The sequence below is a fragment of the Squalius cephalus genome (genome assembly GCF_949319135.1).
Source record: "Squalius cephalus genome assembly, chromosome: 3".
Taxonomy (NCBI): Eukaryota; Metazoa; Chordata; class Actinopteri; order Cypriniformes; family Leuciscidae; genus Squalius; species Squalius cephalus.
The window spans coordinates 17476000-17493927 of NC_137124.1; the positions used below are offsets into that span (position 1 = coordinate 17476000).

General features: G+C 38.1%; 1 protein-coding gene across 8 annotated transcripts in view; it reads left to right on the top strand.

The window, feature by feature from the left end:
• Positions 1-16479, top strand: part of exoc6b (exocyst complex component 6B) — a 95809-nt gene extending 79330 nt beyond the window's left edge. For 4 of the 8 annotated variants that reach the window (XM_079867098.1, XM_079867101.1, XM_079867100.1 and 1 more), the window contains 3 exons: positions 10776-10888; positions 11024-11035; positions 15566-16479. In XM_079867098.1, coding sequence (XP_079723224.1) covers positions 10776-10888; positions 11024-11035; positions 15566-15692 — 252 coding nt within the window. In that variant the 3' untranslated portion in view covers positions 15693-16479. The remainder of the gene's footprint in view (positions 1-10775; positions 10889-11023; positions 11036-15565) is intronic. The other 4 variants (XM_079867099.1, XM_079867103.1, XM_079867102.1 and 1 more) reach the window with 1 other exon arrangement.
• Positions 16480-17928: the final 1449 nt, after the last annotated feature.

Below are 17928 nucleotides of genomic sequence, written 5' to 3' on the forward strand. Positions count from 1 at the left end.
GTCATAGGTCTCCAGGGGTCAGACGGATGAGCTGCCCTGCTTGTATGGAGTCAGTGAGGGAGCAGATATTCTCCGAGCAGGGGGTTGACATCTCTCTTTGCGGCAGGGTCCCATTCAGCCCTATGAGGATGGCACTGATATGCATCTTCTCTCTCACTCCAGCATGAACACAAACTGTCAACTGATTCTTGCTTCTCCAGCTTACCCTTTTCTTTCTTTCTCTCTCGAATCCTTAAGGATAGTTCATCCAAAAATGAAAGTTATTTCATCATTCCCTTACCTACATCATTCCAAACAGGTATGATTTTTTCTTCTTCTGTGGAACACAAAAGAAGATATGTTTCGGCATATTATGAAAGTCAAAAGGGTCCAGATTGTTCGATGGTCCAAACAGGACATCAAGGTACTTTGAAATTAATCCATACAACTGGTGTATCTGAAGTTACATGATCACTTTGTATGATGAACAAATCAGAATTTAAGCCTTTATTTACTTTCAAATCAAAACCAAAAATGAATCAACATGCATATGCGGACTACATCAAATATGGCAACTCAAATGTCAAGATGTTTGGCCTTGTGAATGTGCAAGAACCAATGAGATTTGACATTAGTTGAAGTTTTTGTTGCCATATTTGATTGTGTTCTGTGCATTGAGCAATGCTTTTATTCAATCTAAGAGTAAAAAAGACTTAAATATCAATCTGTTCATCATGCCAAATGATCGTGTTGCTTCAAAAGAATATACCAGTTGAGTCGTGTGGATTAGTTTCATAGTACGTTTGTCTTTTTAGGAACATAAATGTTTTTGACCCCATTGACTTTCATTATAGGGACATAAACACCTGAAATATCTTCTACTGTGTTCCATGTTTGGAACAACATGAGGGTGAGTAAATGATGACAGGATTTCCATTTTTGTGTGAACGATCCCTTTAAGTTAAACTTTTTCTTAAAATGCTTGGAAACCGCTCCAGTTCAAAACAGGGCTTCCCGTTGTCCAGCTGCAGGACTGGAGCTCCACCACTTTTCAAATGTGTAGAATAGAATGTTTTTGTTTTTGTTTTTGTGTGTGCGCTGATATAGGGGTCATTTATGGGACCCACATATTTGTGGTTTTCCCTCAGTTCTGACCCTTGGTTCTGGTAACTTACACTGTGGGAGCACTGTTTTAGTCAGTTTGGATGGATTTAACGTTCTTGTGCCTTATGTTCCTTTGTTTAAAAACTTATTTATATATTCTGCTTGTCACGCTATTTAATTTTCTTGTTCTGTGGATTTTAGTACAGCTTGACATTCTGGTGTGGCCTTTGATTACCAAAACCTGTGACCTTGGGAGAGAGAAATTGAGGCAACACAAAGAAAGAAGAATACTCTTACGTAGTGTCACAGTGCTGGTCTGGAGGTTACACACTTCCAAGAAAAAAGGGTTTGTCATAGATTTATAAGGTAGCTTTGACCTCTGATTGTAAAGGAGGCAATAATTGGAGAACACAATATCAGGGTAATAGGATAAAGAGACAGGTATAGGATATAGGACAGGTATGTTTGTTTTTATTGATGATTCTTTTTCTATTTTTATTATCGATTGTTATTGTGATACTGTGTTAAGGAGCAAAAGCTTAAGGATTGGTTGTTCCCTGCAGCTTCCCCTGCTTCAGAAGTTGTGTGTTTTTCTGTGGATGAATGGATGGATGTTTGAAATACCATCTATAGAATGTTCCATTCAGTTTCTATATTTCCCAGAATGAATTACCTGTTACATTTCTTAGAATTCTTAACTTCTGAATTGTACTCAACCCTGATCAACATTAGTATATTAGAGGCACTAAAATAAGTTGCTTGTCATTTGGTTTTCTTAGAATATATATAATTGTAATTAAGTTTTAAAAACTATATATTTTGTGTATAGATTATGCTTTAGTTTTTTAAATGTATCTTTTTACACTTTTTTTAACAGATGCTTTAATCCAAAGTGACTTGCGCATGATTAACCTCTAAGAAACAGATGCATTTTTAATGTCATCCTATGATGGAACACTTATACATATTTGATCTACAGAACGAAAGACGTAGAATCATCCTTTTTTAACACTAATTTCATATATATAATACTACTCATGCATAGTCATTTTAATGTTTTTAAGCATGTTTGGTGCAAACTTCACCCATTGTATTATGTAGAGCACACAGCTGACAACTCTTAAGTGATGAGGAAAGAGAATGTGGGAGCGAGTGGGAAGATACATGAATGTGATATTTTGGACAGTGAACTCATTCTGGCCCTGGCGCACGCTGGCTGACCTTCCTCTAGTTAACAGCCAGAACTAGACCAGGTGTAATCACTTTCTCCAGCCTTCCGCCTGTCTTTCCGTCCAAGGGAGAGGGAGAGTGAGCGAGTAGGGGGTGGGCCAGTCGAGTGGCCTCCGGGCGACCCTGCTTGCATTCCCTCGGAGCCAGCGGACGATAAGCCTGACGTGCTATCTGTCTCGCTCTTTTTCCCTCTCCGTCTCTCACGGGCTCAGTTAGGATTGGCAGGTCTAGGAGGGTTTGTATGGTAAAGCAGCAAGTCTCTGTTTTATGCATGTTATACATGCTGGAATTGGGACAGAGAGAGGGGGAGCTGACCCTCTGGTAACCTTGGCTTTGGTCCAGTCAGGGAGTCAGGCAGAATCCAAAGTCTGAGCCGCTTACCCTGTACCATTTTAGATCAGCCCCGCGCCAGGGGCTATGCCCTCACGGGAGAGCCTGGGTAACGGGGGTACAGAAAAGAGACTGGTATTATTTTCCCTTTTACTCCTTTTTTTTCTCTCTTCCCACCCCCTGTTTCTTTTTTCTCTATTTTTCTTAGCTTATTTTCTCATTCTCCTCCTCCCTCTGTGAATTTCTACTTAAAGGCTTGACAGAAAGGTTGATTTACCGGTCTTGCCTATTTAGCAACCTCCATCTCAACCCTCATCACCTTTTTACCGGAAAGCACAATGTGTTGTAGACCATTTACAAATGCCAATTTGTTTGTCATTTAGTAAGGTAAATAGGATTTGGTAAATTCCGCTGGGATAACAAGCACCAACCTGACCCTAAGTTTAATTTTGTTTTGTTTCTCTCTCTCTCTTTCTCTTTCACTTTCTTTGTGTTGTGTCTATCTGTTTGTCTTTATGCTGTGGTGATCATGAGTGAGCAGTATTCAGTCCGTAGCCTCTCTTTGACCTTGATCACGAGGGCTATCAGAGTTCACGTCCATAGAGACAGCATCACGGCATCACCAAAAAAACTTTTATCAGATTATATCCTTATTCATGCCCTGTGAAAGGGGTAGGAGTTCTGTAATGCTGGTTTATTGTCTGTCACCACAACACGCGCACACAGATCCACATTCCATCTTAATTTTCCTACAGCAGCTGTAAGAGTAGTTTTGATTTGTCCATATCCTGTAAGCTGTAAAAAGGCTATTTCCTTATAAGTATGAACAATGAGACACCCTTGGCATAAATATGATTCTGGAAACCGCTTTAACAAAAGACATTGTGTGTGTCATGTTGTTAATAAAGCTGTTTTGAATTTGAATATTCCACTTCATTTCATCTTCTTTTTACCACATTTAGGAATAGAGCGCAACAGTCATTTTCCGGAAGTAAAAATCCCATATTTTCTCCATAGGGACTCCACTGTTTAGGGGCTTTTTGAAAGTGTTTTTGAAAGACTCTTATTCTCACTAAGGCTGCATTGTGTTAATTCGGTCCTCAAGAAACATTTCTTATAATTATCAATGTGGTCTTTGGTGTTTTATGCCCCCAACGTCGCCTTCCAGGCAGCGAGGGGATGGGTAGGTTTAAGGTTGAGGGTAGAGTTAGCTGCCTCTAAGGAGCCATTGGGGGCATAAAACACCATCGAGCTATCAATGTTGCAAACAGTTGTGCTGCTTAACTTTTTTGGAAACCGTAATACATTTTTTCAGGATTATTTGATGAATAGAAAGTTCAAAAGAACAGCTATTAAAATGTAAATCTTTTGTAAAAAAAAAAAAAAAAAAGTAACTTTGTCACTTTTGATCAATTTAATGCACATTTGCTGAATAAAAGTGTTATTTTTTAAGCATCAACCCCAAAATCTTACATATAAGTTATGAGTTTATGTACATATATACTTTTGTGCTTCATTGCAGACTCTTTTAGATGTTTTCTACTGGCTCAGCTCTGACCATTTTGTCACACTTCTTCCCAAGCAATAACTAACCTTGTCGGAATAGACAGGAAGGTAAAAGAGAGGTCATGTCTTCCCCAGGCCAGTGCCAAGTTCTTCAGTCTAACAGTTATTAATTACCACTAGCAATTCCTTTAAAACGGGTTGTGTGGAGAAATGGACAGTGAAAATGAGCTCATACTCCAAATGCAAAATGTTACTGTTCGCACATAAATACTGCTAATTTATTTGTTACCACTCATTCTTAGTTGATCTCTTCTGGATTGGACTGAAAGGGCTTGTGACTGTTTTGTTGTCATATTGACCTGGCAATAACTCTCTTTTCTGAATGGACAGGAAGTTGAAAGTAAGGCCACCTCTTCCCCTAGGCTAACGTAAACGGTCAAACGTCCATTAATTACAGTCGTAACTATTAAAATAGGTGTCAAAACAAGTCAACCAGAAGGTCACAGAAAGTATACAGAGGGACGTGCCAAATCATCTGTTCTGTGACCCAAATACTTATTATTTTATGTAATATAATTTGTATTTATTTATTTCATTATCTTTTCAAATAATTTGTATACTTTTGGTTAACTTTTTATAATACTTCAGTCACAGTTTGTCTTTGTCATCTGAGATTTCAATGAACCGGGTTTTAATAAGGTTTACTTCTGAAATCTTTAAATGTTTCAGGAATGGGACAGTTTTGCATTCTGTTGGATTTAGCCACTTTCCTCAGGTCTCTATGACCGCTTCACCACACCATAACCCCAGAGATAACTCTTCCTTGTCTGAAGAGGACAGGAAGGTAAGTTTGAGGCCAAGTCTTCCCCAGACTATGGCTCCTTAGACGTTGTGGCCTCAGGAAGAGGGCTGTTTTTGCTTGTCCCTGATGTGGCTTGCAAACGGAGCGAACAGGGCTGATAACAGAACAATGACCCGAGAGGGGTTCAGCTTAGAGGCGGTGTATCGGCCACCGCAACCATCTCCATCTTGACCACCCTCTGACCCCAACCTCCCTCATGCTTTTCCGACATGCTTAGAGTTCCCTCCGTAAATGTTCACTTTGCAGTTAGAGATTAGCAGTGTCCTGTAGTGACTTGTACTATACACACCCAGCAAGAGAATCTCTGTATCAATTAAGTATTGTCATTGAGTTGAAAAGGTGGAAAATTAATCTCATGAACTCTGTGTCCTGCGGCCTGTTACAGCAATGTTTGTACCCTTTTTAATCAACTTACGGCTGTCAGAATACTTCGGACTGGAGCTTCTGCTCTGCTGAGATCCTCTGAAGCCCTCTTGAGAATTCTGGCCAGTCTTAATCATTTAGGTCTCTGCTTCTTCTAATGTAATTAAATGAGCCACTCAGTTGTGGCACAGACCCACCAGCAGAAGGGAGCACAGCATCCTAGCAGAGCAGACCAATGGTAAGTGGTCATTGTTCATTTTTACACTCACTCTGATTTTACTCTGTTCAGAGTTCAGTGCAGGGTGAATTCTATTTGAACGAGAGGATCACTATGTCCTACTCACTCTGGAGTACTCTGATGGGTACAGGTCATTACTGCCTCTTTTTGGTACACTCTGTTTAAAGACGTATGTCTCTGCCATTTATTTTGTTAACATAATATAGCAGCAAAATTCATAATGATAATTCATCCAGAAATTAAAATTCCATCATCATTTATTCACCGTCAAAACTGAGATGTTCTTCAAAATATCTTTTGAGTTTTTTTATTTATTGATTTATTCCTTCAAAATTGTGTTAGGATTGTTACTTGCATGTCTCTGTAACACTTAAGATTTCATACACATATTGTCTATTGTGTTTTTTTTATATATATATTTGTATATATTTTTATTATCTTTGTCTTGTCGCGGTCATTTTGTCTGTGCTGTGGAAGCTTCTGTCACCAAGACAAATTCCTCATGTGTACTGAAAGGTACATACTTGGCAATTAAGCTCATTCTGATTCTTATTCGTTTGTTATCATTAGTTAATGCATTAGATATAAAATTACAATGACTAATACCTAGTAATTTTTTATCAAAATGCCATAACTTGATCTTCCAGTTAAACAGCAAACTTCTCTCTGGTGACATGCTTGACTTATCCGATCATTTAGTCCGCTCATACCCCACCCCTTTCTTACACTCAACTGAAAGTTCAATTCACATACAAAAGTCCCCACCCTGTACTTTTTTCTTTTCGATAACGTCACAAAAGGAATAAAAGATCCATTGCTACTTCTGTTACATTGCAACTTTAATATTGCCCTAGGTTAATAAATGCTATAAAAGTTTTTTCTGTCATTGTTAGCTATATACCTGTATTTACTAAAGATGAGTTATTGTAAAGTGCTGATCATGTTTTTCCTTCCTTTATTTTTATTCCCTCGTTTTGACTCATTTGAGACCTGCACAACATTCTGAGGCAGCAAAGAAGAGGGAGTCTCTTCTTCTCCTGCTCTCCCTCTGCTGCCTCCTCTTCCTTTCCCTCTCCATCATCATTTTTCTCTTCCTCCTCCACATCATCTTTTTTCCATTATGGACCCCTTTATTTTCTTTTTGTCTTTCTTGTCTCTTATTCCTCTTCTCCACTTTCTCTCGTTTTGATTGACAGATGCTGTCATTCCCAGCACTGGTGCCTCTACGATTTTAAAATGTTTTTTTTCTCACAGACAGCGAAAGCAAACGTTCAACATTGTTAATCTTTTTTGATTGACATGTCGTTTCCCTGCAGTTAAGAGCATGTTTGTTTGCATAGACTGAGATTTGTGTTTGAGTGTCTCATGCTTACTGTTTGCTGGACACTTTAGCGTAGATGGAGTCTAAGCCAGGATAACCTCTATGGATAACCTCTGACCTTGTGTGCTACTGCTGTGTGGACTGAAAAATGGCTTGAGAAACAGGGAGCCACTTTTCCTTTTTTCAGTACTCAGATACTCCTTATCATTTTCCTCCCAGTGGACTTTGACCGTCTGATGTTGAATGATGTTTTAGTTGCTCCTCCTTCCCTTTTTTTCTTTCCACTCTTCTCTCTACATTCACATGATCCAGAGCCATGGATAGCTGAGCTAAGTGTTTTTGATTCAGACCTCTCTCTGTTGGTTACATGTGCAGGTTAATGTCAAGATAAGTCCTGCCTTTTCTCATTAACGTTAACAGATTTCTCACAGAAACTTCTAGAAATAATCATAAGCGGTGATGGTATGAGGATCAGAATGCATGTTAACTAGTAGGCACCTTAAGAGTTCAAAACCACCCACTTGATTGACTAGGGGTGGACAGGATGTTTGGCGATCATAATTGTTAGTCATTCCATAAAGTTTGCAGCCCACCATCTGATTTTCACCAGTATTTGTATTAACCATAGACCCAACAATCTTATAATAATTCTTTAATTATAATTTATAATAAATCAACAAATAATTCTTATCCAAACCTTTTGAATGTTTAATTGATCACCTTGTACTTTACCCAAAAATGAAAATTGTCATTATGTACTCGCTCTCATGTCATTCCAAAGTCTTTTGTTCACCTTTGAAACACAAATGAAAAAGGTTTGTGTGTGTGTTTCAAAGATGATCAAAAGTCTTATGGGTCTGAACAACATAAGGTTGAGTAATGATGACAGACTTTTCTTTTGTTTTCTTTTTTTTAGCCAACTATCCCTTAAAACTGAACACTTGTTGCTCTTTTTACTGACTACATCAGAGAAAACACTGGTGCACTTAAAGGTGTTCTGGATATCTCATGTTCATATTTGCTCTTCCCAGCGGAGGTTTACTGCTGCTGTATCTGTATTGGATTTGCTCGTCGTTCACATTTATGACCGGTCACTTGAGCCCTATTTGCTGCCGTTCAAATCACAACTCACATACCAGCCCATTGTGACTCATCCCATGTTTAGAAGACATTTTTATTAACATGCAACCCAAAGCTGTACTCTACCAGATAACTGCATAGGCATTTTTGAATATAGGTCAGGCAATCTGTATATTTAACTATAGATACTTTGGCCCCATTTTCTCTCTTCCTCCCTTCTAGTTTGTTTTAGCAAAGTGGGGTTGTTGTTATTTCTTTCTTTACTAGGCTGATCTCTCTTTTCTATGCTGGTTATTATCAATGTTATCATTATTCAGGCTTAAGCTCAACTGACTTTGGCCTGCATGAGCCTCTGGGGCTGATAGTTCCAGAACGCACTAAACAACACTGAGAGCCAGAGGGCAGCCAGAGGTGAGAGGAGAACTAACGAGAAAAGGAGTGCGAGGAGAAGGCATGGATGAATTAATAGTGGCAGTGATGGCACAAAGAGAAAAAAAAACAATTCAGCATTAGTGACTAGAGAACACAAAACTAACCGACTTAGAGGTTAAGAACGTTATCCTTTCATCTTAGTTTTACATAGCAGCTCATTCGCAGCGACTTCATGAAGTCATAATGAATAATTATACTCTATTGGCTGGTTATTCACAAGCCGTTTGTAGATGGCTACTAGGTTACTAGGGCATAGGTAACTAGATCATTACGTAACAAACTCCCCACCAGAGCATTTTTAGATTTATTGCATGAGTAAAGTGGCAAATCAAACCTTGTTTTTCCAGAACACTGCCAGAAAGTGCAACAAGTCTAAGGGGAGAAAAGAATAACACGGCAGTCAATTCCCAACAGCCCCAGGCTATTAACGAGAAAAGTTATTCCTGCTATGTTCCAAACAAACAAGTACGACGGTCGGAATAACTGTTATAAGCCCTTATCCAAACGGCCCAGAGAGGAGAGAGATAGTGTGAACGAGGGGTGACGCTGAGGCTGTGAGGGAAACGAGAGCAACACATCAATGTGCAACGTCATGTTTTCTTTTTTTGCTCCCTTTCTCTCCATCATTCTTTCTTTTAGAAGAATGAGAGGAAGTGATAATCCAGCGCCCGCACGCCCCCATGCCCCAGCTCCTCTCTAGCGTGGCCCTCTGTTTGTTCAGAAAGGGGCCGATAACACTGTCGGGGGTCACGCCGAGGTCAAAGAGAGAGACCGAGTGGAAGTTCATTGGGAGGTGAAGGCGGAGCGGAGAGGCAGAGCGGAAAGGTGAAACCCAGGTCATGGACGAGTTTGACACACTAGCTAGCGCTATGTGGAATGCAAGTGCATTCAGATTACAAATGACAGCGGCAAAACCTGGCCTACTTTTCTCTCTCTCCTCTCCTCTCCTCTCCTCTCCTCTCCTCAGCCTTCCTCCCTTGGTGGGTCTGTATAGACCATGCTAGCGGGAAGAAGAGAAGAGAAAGGAAAAAACAAGATATGTATGCAAATCCAGAAATCACTTATCTCACGCAGGTGCTTATCTGCCATCGCACAGGGTGTGTGTGCGTGTGCATTGTTTCATGAGAAGTTTTGTTTGAAAATACAGGTGGTTGAATTTGTTGTTTAGTAACATTTTGATTTCAGTTGGACTAAAACAATACTTTTAAGACAATACTTTCTGACTGCCGGTCTTTTCTTTTCTTCTTTTTTTTGAAAAGTCGAAATAAAGCTGCGGTCATATTTACTGTTGTTCACCGAATTTTTGCTGGCAAAATTCAGTCACTTCAGTAGTAATCCACGCAATCATGAATTCTCCATGCAGGTTGCGCTATGGGTTCAAGGTTTGAAAGATAATTCCGCACAATGAATTGTGCTTTATATACCCCTACACTATTGACAATAGACAATGGTCCTTTTTTGCCGTTGAAATTTTGCCCGACACCTTAGCAGAACTTGATAATGCATTTATAGCGTGGCTTCATCCAGCATGTATACACTTCAATCAAAACTTCATCAGCTTTGTGCACTTATTTGCACATATCTGACATATATTTAATAAATATTCATTGTATACTTGTTTGGAAAGACCGATTAAGACTGTAGCTCGACTTCATAAAAACCTGCTGTAGCTCAATAACAGTGCATTTAACATACTTAAAGACATTTCTTGCTTTCCTGGATGCTTTTCCCTTGTGCACACATAGGCATATATGGTTTCATGTGTCCTTTATGTGTGTTTACGGTTGAATACAGAGGTTGTTGTGTATTCATTTGCTTTTTTTTTTTTTCTGTTGGCAAGTTCTGATGACATGTTTGATTGTGTTTGTTTGCATTCCCAGCACTGAATCTGCGTCTAAATGTGTGTGTGTTTGTGCGAGTGGGTTTGTTTGGGAGGGAGGAATGTGCTCTGTTGTTTATTGAGCCAGTGCTGAGGGGTGCATTTTTGGCCAGGCTCCAGCAAGGTCAGTAGCTGGCCGGGTCAATCACGGGTCATTACCGGCCCATTATCGGGTCAGGTCCGGGTCAGAAAGAGCCCTGCATTCAGGGTGAAAGAGTGTAAATGGCTGTTCTCTCTTTAACCTCTCTCCATTCTCCTCTAATCCCCTGCTTTGTCATGTTGCTTTCCCCTGTGTCTCCTCTATAATCTCATTTAAGAGGCCCTGCTCACTTATGTAACATTGGGAGAAGTGAACTGGCCTGATCTAACAAGGGCCAATGATGGTGTTTAATGAACTTTAATGATCTCTCTTTGTCTTGTCTTTCCCGCACCACCACCATCCTGGTTTTAGTTACTGGATCTCTTCACTCAGTGGGACTGGTCCACGTATCTGGCTGACTACGGCCGACCCACCTGCAAGTACCTGCGAGTCAATCCTCACACGGCTCTAGCCCTCCTAGAGAAGTGAGTCTCACACTGATCTCTTTCTCCTCTCATCTCTCGCTCATCAAACCACATGCACTTACTTTAAGACATCTGATCAGATGCAAACAGGTTTTTTCTCTTTCTCTCATTATCTTATGTGTTACTCATGAGTAGGATTTCTCGATCGTAAGTATTCTGCATTTTGTTGATGTGCCCTTACATTGGTGATTTTCATGAAATTTCCAGGTTATATTTTACCTCCCAAAATAAGAATAGGAAACAATATTTTACATAAAGAAAATAAATGGGTTTTCATGTTTTGTGGGGACATTGCATAGACATAATGATTTTATACTGTATAAACTGTACATTATATTCTATCCCCAAACCCTAAAGAATTTCACTTAGACACGGTTTCCTCATGGGGACCAAAAAATGTGCCCATAAGGACTTCAGATATTGCCATCTTTGTGAGGGCATTTTTCCCATAACGTAGCGAATACCTGAACCACACACACACACAACAGTAATAGTAATTTTTTTTTATTTCTTTTAATTTTGGTGTAAAATACGACCTGGATATTTCTTACAAGTTTTTTTATAATCACTCACATGATCAGTGTGTAATCAGTGTATGCTTGCAGGGTTTGGTACACTTTATGATTTTGTTGTACGTTATGTACAAGAAAGAGTGTCAATGTTAGTGTTTGCATGCTTTTTATTAAAACTCAGTACATGTTTGCAGAAAGTATGCATTCCTCAATTTTGTGTGTGTGTGTGTGTGTGTGTGTGTGTGTGTATGTTTGCTAGACTTGTGACCTCGATCACTTCAGCTTTCTTCTGTCGCTCTCGGTTTCTTTCCCTCCCTCCTTCCCTCCTCTGTCTGTCCTCTTGTATCTGTGATATAAAACAGCAGTGGATTGGTATTACACAACACCCCCCCCCCCCACACACACACACACACGCACACACATATCCGCCTGATCCCATTTGAGCTGCACTTACCTCAGCCTTACCCTCTTGCCCCTCTTTCTCAGTGAAAGTGATCTGTATTATTTAGCCTGGCCAGAGTTAGCACACTACTAAGCACGAATACTGTGTGTGTGTGTCTGTCTGTGTGTGTCTGTGTCTGTGTCTGTGTGTGTGGAATCAGAGCACAACCTGTTCGCTGAAGAGAAAAGTTTTGTTTATTGGAGTGTACTTAAAAAGAAAAGGCTTTTTAGTTACTTAGAGAGGGGAAATGAAGATTAAATATAAGAATATGAGTTTTAGTTTGTTTAAAAAACCTCATCCAATAAAATCATGATTGTTTGTAAGTGGAGGAAGCATCGAAACTGAGGAAGTGAAGTCAGGGAAGCAGTGATGTGGTTGTGTATCACCTCGTTGCAGGGATGGGCAATATATTTTACTGGTACTGGTTAAATGTCCCATTTTTGTACATCCAGAAGAGGAAAAATATAAAATAGAAACGCATTAAACTCAATTGGGTGTGGGTAGTTTTTAATAAAAACATTAAATATATTGTCTCATTCATTAATAATAGTTTAGAATATAGACAAATCTTATATTAGGTTAATTGTCTAGATTGACAATATGTTTAATCTGCAATTTGCCAATTCGATAATTCAAAGCGACATCAAAAACCACAAATCCCTTTACTCTAAGGCTATAAATATCACAATCAGCTGCTGGGTCATTATTTAGTACAACTAAATATCTACATGATGTTTATCTAAAATAAGCATTTTAAATCAGTGCATTGACCAAGTGCTGTTTGCCACTGCACTGTAAACAAAATTATGATTTTTCACAAATCTTTTGTCAAATCAGCTTAGGTTCATAAACATTGTTCAGATTACATAACTGTTAGAGTTTCTGTTGAATAAACTAATCTCTTTCTTTGTATCAACTTAATTTTTTTGTTTAAATGAACTCAAAATCTGGCAACCAGGTAAGGCTACTTTAAGTTAAACCAACAAATCATTTTCACAGTGTGATTGTGTCTTTAATCATTTCTGTGCATGATGTTAATCTAATGCCACATCCACAATAATACGTTTTAATTAAAAAAATTAATTCTGTTTAGTTTTGTTTTCGCTGGAGGAAAGTGTGATGAGGAGTGAACGCAGCGAAAAATTTACAGTGGAACCTGGTACCGGCAACATGTGAGAAGTGCATATGCAAGTGAGGGTACGCTACAGCTTAAAATATAGAAGTGCCTGTACTGCGTACCAGTATGTACCGGCCCACTTCGAGCACTGGTTATGACCCAGAAATGCGCTACAAGCTGTTCTGATGGGGTTATAGACAGCAGGGAAGAAAAATGCAAAAAGCGTTAGAGTGACACAAATATGTTTTCTACCCTGATATAGTTTTGTAAATGCTTAATAAAAATGCAATTTAAAAGTTGCATGTTGCCATTTAAAATTATTTTACTACATTCTTAATTATGAAAATGAATAGACTGTTGTGAATGTCAATTTCAAAAGTTCTAGTTCTCCATAGCAGCTATCCACATTAGGCCAGTGCCCTCATCGTCAAAAACATGGAGCAAAACATGGTTTGTGCCAACTACAATGTTTTGTGGAATGAGTTATCGGCAACCGAGAGCAGTCTGTCGTTTTAATCATTTTAATCAACAATTTTGCTTTTTGGTCAGGTCGATAGCTAATCTCCAGTGTAAAATCCTTGCCTGAAGCAAAACCAGTTGAGAATCACTTCTCTAATACTCTGTCCGCCTCCATCTCCACTTGTTTGTTGAACTCCAGAAGCGAGTCACAAACTCTCATGCTCAACAAAGCAAGCATTCCTCACTAGGCGGTGGTGATTCTTATCACCATGGTAATCACAGGCGGCTCTCTGTAAAAAAGCAGTGATGCACACTATGGCAATACAGATATGTGTCCGTGGTGACCCTATCTCGCCTAATAACATTTAGTGAATAAGACTCGCAGGATGAGTTGATAGAAAAAGAACGATTGGATTTGTGGCTGGTGGTGATCATGAAATTGCTTCTGTAACAGAGTGACTCTTTCTTTCACAATATTTGTAACTTGCATTGTGTTTGAAAGGTCTGTAAATTTTAATTAAATGTTTTTTTTCAACAAAGCTTAGTTTTGCCATTTTCTACCCATTGTCTAACCCTAAACAGGCTGTTTTTGCTAATGTACTTTTTAAACTTCCATATGTACACTGCCGTTCAAAAATGTTGGGAAACTAATTTTGTTCAGCAAGGATGCATTAAATTAAAAGAGATCTGTGCATTAGTGTGAATACAGCTTATTAGATCTCCCGCTGTCTATGATGTCATCAGTAAAGCTGAGAAAGAGAAAAATCATCAGCTCTTGAATGGAGAACGTTCAGTTCTTAAAATTGTTTTAATTTATATTTTTAATTTGTAAAAAGTTCATATAATTACAAATGTAATAAAAAAAAAAGATTTTAAGACTTTCAAGTCAGTAAACTAATTAATTAATTAATAATAATAAAAAAAAAATCGTTTTGGAATCGGATCGTGACTCTCGGAATCGGATTAGGTCATGAGGTGCCTAAAAATTCCCACCCCTATTAAGCAGTTTTCAAAATTGATAAGGTATGATTCTTGAGCAGCAAATCATCATATTAGAATGATCTCTGAAGGGCCATGTGACACTGAAGACTGAAGTAATGGCTGCTGAAAATTCAGCTTAGCAATCACAGGAATAAATTACATTTTAAAATGCATTAATATAGTTGTATGTATATATATATATATATATATATATATATATATATATATATATATATATATATATATATATATATATATATATATATATATATATATATATATATATATATAATTAATATATATAAAGAACAGCTGTTTTAAATTGACAATATTACAGTTGACTTTGATCAAATAAATGCAGCCTTGGTTAGCATGAGACTTTTAAAAGCATAAAAAAAATATTTTGAACAGTAGTGTAAATGATGTCCGTTTTCATTGATGATTTGCTGTTTTGTTTTTCAGTATCAAACGAGCAAGGAAAATCCTGTTTTTCATGATATGCCTTCTTTAAAAGCGGAGGACTACAGACTATGCAGAATAAAAGAATGTGTTTTTTTCAATGCCTTAATGATGATGGGTCACTTCAGTATTTTGTCGAACTCTGGTGCCTAGCTCTGCCACGGTTTGGCCGGTTGCGAATGAGAGGAATGTGCATGCATTGGCTCAGTGATCTCCAAGCTACTGAGAATGAGCGTTTGGCACAAGCGGCAGGAAAGTGAGCAGGATCATTAGAACCTCCATGCAAGTCTGCTCCAAGGTTCCTGCATGGAAGCACCATTTGGAATGTCTTTCTTGACCACACAATGGTAGTCTCAGTTAAAGTCTGTGCCCTTCCTTGAGCTCTTTAGTGGTACAGCACCCTGTGACCAACATTACATTTGAGTTTAAGTGGCCACCCTGTCTCATCATATTCCTTGGCTAGTTTTCATATGAGTGACGAATTTGGAAAGGTTATGTTTTAGTGAAGCCATCCTACTCTTTCATTTTCTGTATTCTACTTTTACATACTCTGTACTCTCTTTGTTCTCATTTTATGAGCATTTCACACTGAGGCTACAGTACATGAAAGTCTAAACTATCAAAGTGAAAAAACCCAATCTTTTGCATCCTCTTTTTTTCTGTTTTTGTAATCTAATGATCTGATATGCTTCATTCATTGTGTGCAGGATGAGGGACACCAGCCGCAAGAACAACATGTTCGCTCAGTTCCGTAAAAACGAACGGGACAAGCAGAAGCTTATAGACACTGTTGTCAAACAGCTGAAAAATCTCATCGCCACCAACCAAGCCTGAGAAAGCCAACGCATCAGCAGACGGCCCACATCAGAGCGTGTAGACTACGCTTGCACATCTACATTAGTTGGGTATATTGTTCTTTTAACACAAAGACACTTGGACTGACACATACACATATTAATGCTCCTCTCTGAAAGGTGCACCTGCTAAACCATCCCGTGCCTGTGTGATATGGTGTCCATGTCTTCCTGTGTACTAACTGAACACATAAAGGACACCAAATCACATTTTGTTCTTTGAAACTGTTTTTTGTTGTGTTTTATTCTCTTGTATTGTTCTTTTGTCACACTAGCTTCCTGTCTCACAATTTGAATTGCCTTTACAACAGTTCTAAAGTATTATTTATCTTATTTTTGAATTTGACAACTACAGTTGCACTGTAGTGTGGATATTACTTAAATTGCTGCAAAGTTAAAGGAAATTGGAACACTAACTATGCTTGAGTATTGCTGTCATAATTTGTCAAGGGATAGTCCACCCATAAATGAAATGTCTGTCATTATTATGTTACAAACCTGTATGACTTACTTGCTTCTGTGGAACACAAAAGAAGATACTTTGAGAAATGTCTCAGTATCTTTTTCCCCCATGGGAATCAAAACTGTTTGTTTACCAACTATCTTCATTATATTTTCTGTTGTGTTCTGCAGAAGAAAAAGTCACACAGGTTTGGAACAGCATGATGGTGAATTATTGATGACAGAATTTTCATTTTGAGTGAACTATCCCTTTAATATCTGTGAGAAGATAAATTAATATTATCACAGATGGGTCAAGGGTTCATGTGAGTGCAGATCATAATGAGGGATTTTTTTGTTGTTGGCGTTCTCAATACAGGGAATCCAGTTACTGCCCTTGTTAAATATTTAATGCATAGTAATTGTATACTAGACATACTCCAGCTTTAGTCTGTTACAGCCAAGACGTAGATTATATTTTAATACCTTAAAGAATGACAGTTGTGTGGTAGCTTTGGAAACGATTAGTTTACTATTGTCACAAAAATGACCAGATTAAGGTTAAGTTGTTTTTGATTGGACTTCCAATGCGCAGAATAGAGGCTTAAGTGTCTTGTATTCATTGATTGCAAATATAGCATTCAATCCGAAAACTGACTGAAGATGTGTAAGGCCTGGAACCTACTATAATGCCTTAGAGATAAAGGCATTATACAAGAGCAGGCTAATGTCAGCACATTTAAACGGTCCAGAGATTGTACACCGCTGTACATTAAAACTAATATTAAATGGCTCTTTGTATTTAAACGGTGACGTCTTGCCATAACTTTGATATTTTCCCTGATAGGAATGAGGGTGCAATATTATATTCTCTCTTCAAATTGAACTGAGGGATTGTTTTGTTTGTTTTTGTTTAACGGGAGTTTTCTTTTTCTTTCATTTTTCTTTTTACTGGCACAAAAGATGTATGTTTGAAGCCTGTCCCTTACAGTAGGTGCAAAATTATTAAACTATAAAGGGAATTCTTCAGTTTTAGGGACAGAACAAGCACCATAAGCAGTTTTTCTGGATTCAGCTCTTCTTGTCTGTGCCTTGACTTTTTTTTTTTTTTCATGCCAATATTTGATTCATGTGTTTTCCGCACAGCACCTGGCCTTGGACGTGCGACCAGGGAACGGATGTGCATTGGTGTATGAGAGTGAGCGTGCATGAGAACATTCAGCCTTTGCAGACAGCTCTGATTGTAGAGAACATATAGAGAGAGAGAGGGAGATGCACTGTACAGATTGTTATATTAAACCACTAATGAATACTACAATGCTAATAAATTCTGCAAATGCCAACAAATATGTAATAAATCGAGACTGTGTACTTTTATTTTGCATCTGCAAATCAGTTGGCACAAAATAGCGGAATTGCAGAATGGAAACATGTGACATGGTCGCAACATGGAACCCGTGTGTTCCACATGAGCGCCTTGCCAATAGATCAGTGTTATTTTAGTAGACCATTATAGTATTTAATAATATCTTGAATCAGCTTTTATTTTTATATTTTAAGTTGTCTTTTTAGTTTTAGTAATTTAAGTGGTTTTATAATTGTATTTGTTTGTTTTATATCTCTACTTAGCTTTATATCTATTTCAGTTTTAGTAATTTTAGCATTTCAACTTGTTTGTATTTTTTGTATTTTATATGATTTTCTTATTTCATTTAGTTGCCAAGATAACATTTCTAATTTTTAAGCTTTTCATCAAATATTTATATTTTAAATTT